The sequence below is a fragment of the Chinchilla lanigera genome, unplaced genomic scaffold, assembly GCF_000276665.1.
Source record: "Chinchilla lanigera isolate Chin_1 unplaced genomic scaffold, ChiLan1.0 scaffold00090, whole genome shotgun sequence".
NCBI lineage: Eukaryota > Metazoa > Chordata > Mammalia > Rodentia > Chinchillidae > Chinchilla > Chinchilla lanigera.
Window position 1 is genome coordinate 416,046 of NW_004955491.1, and position 3,911 is coordinate 419,956.

General features: G+C 37.4%; 1 protein-coding gene across 1 annotated transcript; it reads left to right on the forward strand.

Moving 5' to 3' along the window:
- Positions 1–2,148: 2,148 nt before the first annotated feature.
- Positions 2,149–3,081, forward strand: LOC102004828 (olfactory receptor 2A12). The gene has a single exon (XM_005404724.1). It carries the CDS (start codon positions 2,149–2,151, stop codon positions 3,079–3,081), a length of 933 nt encoding a protein of 310 aa, XP_005404781.1.
- The last annotated feature ends 830 nt before the right edge of the window (positions 3,082–3,911 follow it).

Below are 3,911 nucleotides of genomic sequence, written 5' to 3' on the forward strand. Positions count from 1 at the left end.
TGAAAATTGACAGGTCTTCTGTATCCTAACTTGTGTGTTCTGTAATGTCTTACTTTTCTCTCATCCATTCAAGAGAGTCCTAGTTTAAATAAATTTTTGCAGTGCTGGGGATGGAACCCAGGGTCTCACACATGGTAGGCAAATTCTCTGCCACTGAGCCATATCCTGGCCAAATATAAAATTTTAGAATGACAACTTTGCCCCTTTTTAGCACACTAACGCTAGTAGCTTTTTATCCCCTGAGCTCTTTTCAGTAATGAGAATTTTCTGTCAGTTAAATCGTTGTTCATATTTGATGACCGTCTGCTACCTTTAGTAACTTTTAATATTCTTCCTTACCCAGAAAGATTAACTTGTAAATGTCTCTTAAAAAGTCTGTTTACGAGACAAATAAAAGGGGCTGGGGATTTAGCTCAGTGGCACAGCTCCTGCCTGGCAAGCGCAAGGTCATGAGTTCGATTCCCTGTACCAGAGGGAAAAAAAAAAAGAGAGACAAATAAAATGATAGATTTTATAAAAATCAAAAAGCTTATGAAACAAAAAAGCATTACAATGAACCAAGAGCTATATATTTATGTTTATATTTATACAGCATTAGGTCTAAAAATCACCCTTTCGGCTGCTTTTTAAAGTTGTGGGGTTTTTTCTTACTTTAAAAGAACATAATTGATATGGTTTATATACTAATTTGTTCTCATGACTAATTTATGTATATTCCTTAATTTATGGAATATTTAGTAAATATTACACCTTCATTAATCTATTGGAAAATCCTAATTATCTTTATGTTAGATCCTTTGAAATATTGCTCTGTACATATGATTTGATCTTTCATGAATCTAATGTGCCAACTACATTGTTTTTCCTTTTTAGCTTGAAATTTATGTGTTTTGAAATAAATGTATATTTGAGCACATTTTGAAATAAATCATTTTACTTTTCATTATTAGGTTTATTCTATTTTGGTTTTACTCTTTTCTTTCTTCCTGTCTTGTGGTTTTGAGTTCTTGCCTTCTTCTTTACCTGGTTTCATGGATCCTCTTCATACAAAATCTGGTTGTATGAAGGTGTCTCTCAGTTTGACAGTCAAATTATAGAGATTATATATAATATTTCAGGGCACGTTTACCATGTATACTGTTTACACTCCTTGGGTGGCATCGATACTCATACATTGCCCATCTTTACTCCTTTGCGATCACTTTTTCCTTTCCTTCTTCCCCTTCCCTCATAAAACTAGAAATTCCATTTCACCCAGCTAATCCCCTTCTAAGCATCTTCCTGAAACAGTTAAAGACATCCTCTTACAGTGATACATGCATACCTATGTTTATAGCAGTACAACTCTTAACAGCTGCATCTTGGAAGCAACCTGTATGCATTGTTTTATTATATCTTTGTCCAGCAGCCCAGTAACTGTTTTAAATCTCTTTTCAGGGGCCCAGTGCGAGCCCTTAGGTTCAGATGATCATGCCATGTCCCTGTCTCTCAATAACTTGCTTTGATCTTTCAAAAGATAAGCTCCAGGTATTACTGTCTGTTTTACATACTTGCAGCACACTATATTTCTGATTCATGTTGGCTGTTTCGGAAGAGTCACTTTAGCTCTGGTTATCCATTTGAGGCTTTTATTTTATATTTTTTCTCATATCCACATTTTAAAGTAGAACTTAGGAATCCATCTTGAGCACGAAAGTGCTTTCTGTTTATCTGAACTTGTATTTAGTAGTGTAAGTTCAGTGATAAAATCTTAAGTGTCTAATTCCTGGGGAAAATATAGGCTGGTGGAAAATAGTGGTTAGTGAAACAGGATTTGACTCCATCTCCATCCTTAAAACTAAGCTCACTATTGCTTACAAGTATCATGAAATGACAAAGCTAATTTTCAAAACGTGTCCTAAATCCTTATTCTCTTATATTAAATATCCAAAATTTTAATATTGGTTAATAACCACATTGTTAAATATCTCTCAAATTCAAATTCGGAAGTCAACACAACAGACTGTACACTAGATGTTCCCATACATTACTACTTTGTGTCCCCTTGTGTATATTCAAATGGAAAAATTGATACATCTCCTTTTTTGGTGTTTTCTACCCTTCAGCTCTGCAATTCAGTGCAGCATAGCATTTATCCATCACAAGAACATGCAGAGCAATCAGACACAGATCTCTGAAGTCATCCTCCTAGGGTTCCAGACTGACCCAGGCCTGGAGTTGCTCCTGTTTAGATTCTTCTTACTATTCTGCAGCCTCACCTTGGTGGGACATGGGGTCATCCTGGGGCTCATCTGCCTGGATTCAAAGCTGCACACCCCCATGTACTTCTTCCTCTCACACCTGGCCATTGTTGACATGTCCTACGCTTCAAGCACGGCCCCAAAGATGCTGGCAAATCTTGTGATGCACAAAAAGACTATCTCCTTTGCCCCATGCATACTGCAGACATTTTTGTATCTGGCTTTTGCTGTGACAGAGTGCATGGTATTGGTGGTGATGTCCTATGACCGGTACGCTGCCATCTGTCACCCCTTCCAGTGCACTCTCATCATGAGCTGGAGGCTGTGCACCGTCCTGGCTGCCACTTGCTCGATATTTAGCTTCCTCTTGGCCTTGGTCCATATCACTCTTATTCTGAGGCTGCCCTTTTGTGGGCCACAAAAAATCAACCACTTTTTCTGTCAAATCATGTCAGTTTTTAAACTGGCCTGTGCTGACCCTAGACTAAACTACATTGTCCTCTTTGCAGGTTCTGTGTGTGTCTTAGTGGGGCCCCTGTGCCTGGTGCTGGTCTCCTACACCCGCATCCTGATGGCCATCCTGAGGATACAGTCAGGGGAGGGCCACAGAAAGGCCTTCTCCACCTGCTCCTCCCACCTCTGCATGGTGGGGCTCTTCTTTGGTAGTGCCGTTGCCATGTACATGGCCCCCAAGTCCAGCCATTCTCAAGAGCAGAGAAAGATCCTATCACTGTTTTATAGCCTGTTCAACCCTGCACTGAACCCTCTGATCTACAGTCTGAGGAATGCCGAGGTGAAGGGTGCCTTAAGAAGAGTACTTTGGAAACAGAGATCCAAGTGAAAGATGACTTGGGAGCACCCCGAGCGTGTGAAATTGGTTGTCATGATACTGGGTTGTTGAATTTCCCCCTGAGGCCTTTAAGTTACAAAACAGTGTGTTTTATATTTGTATTTCTTGTAAAATGAGAAAATATTTATACCATAGATAGCAAACCTGGGGTAAAGAGTCTGAAATCAAAAATCATAGTCTAATCATATTCATGAAAATAGATCAAATGTCTTAAGAAAATGTGAGTAAACAAGTCTAGTAGATAAGAATGCATTATGATAAAGTTGTTTATATTCGAGAATACAGGATTTGTTTAATATTGAAGCAAATAATAAAAATCATTCATCACATTAACAAATTAAGTGTACATAGCATATGACCATAACAATGGATCCAAAAAAATGTTTGACAGAGTTCAATATCAGTTCAGGGTAAAATTCTGTACAACCTAATACAATAGTAAGCTTTTCTAAGGAAAATCCATCTACCTAAAAATCATTGTTATTGTTGAAATGTAAGGAGGATCTTTCCATTGAAGATAGGGAATAAGATAGAGATGGTACCTTGATATCCGTTTCCGCCAAAGGTCCTAAAAGGACAAGTGCATGCTCGTGCATGCATACACATACACACATTTTTGAGAAGGAAGAAACAAACTACAATTATATGCAAATTACATGATTTTTATATGCAATAATCCAAAAGACTCTTCTGCAAGAAATTTTAACAGAGTAGCATGTTATGAAATAAATGTTAAAAATCTATTTTATTTTTCATTTTAAAGAGAAAAGAACAAAAGCAAAATAACAAAAACAAAACAACACAAAAACTATAAAAACAAT

Excerpts from the sequence above, each read along its gene's own strand:
- LOC102004828 (XM_005404724.1), top strand. The coding sequence starts at position 2,149 with ATGCAGAGCAATCAGACACAGATCTCTGAAGTCATCCTCCTAGGGTTC.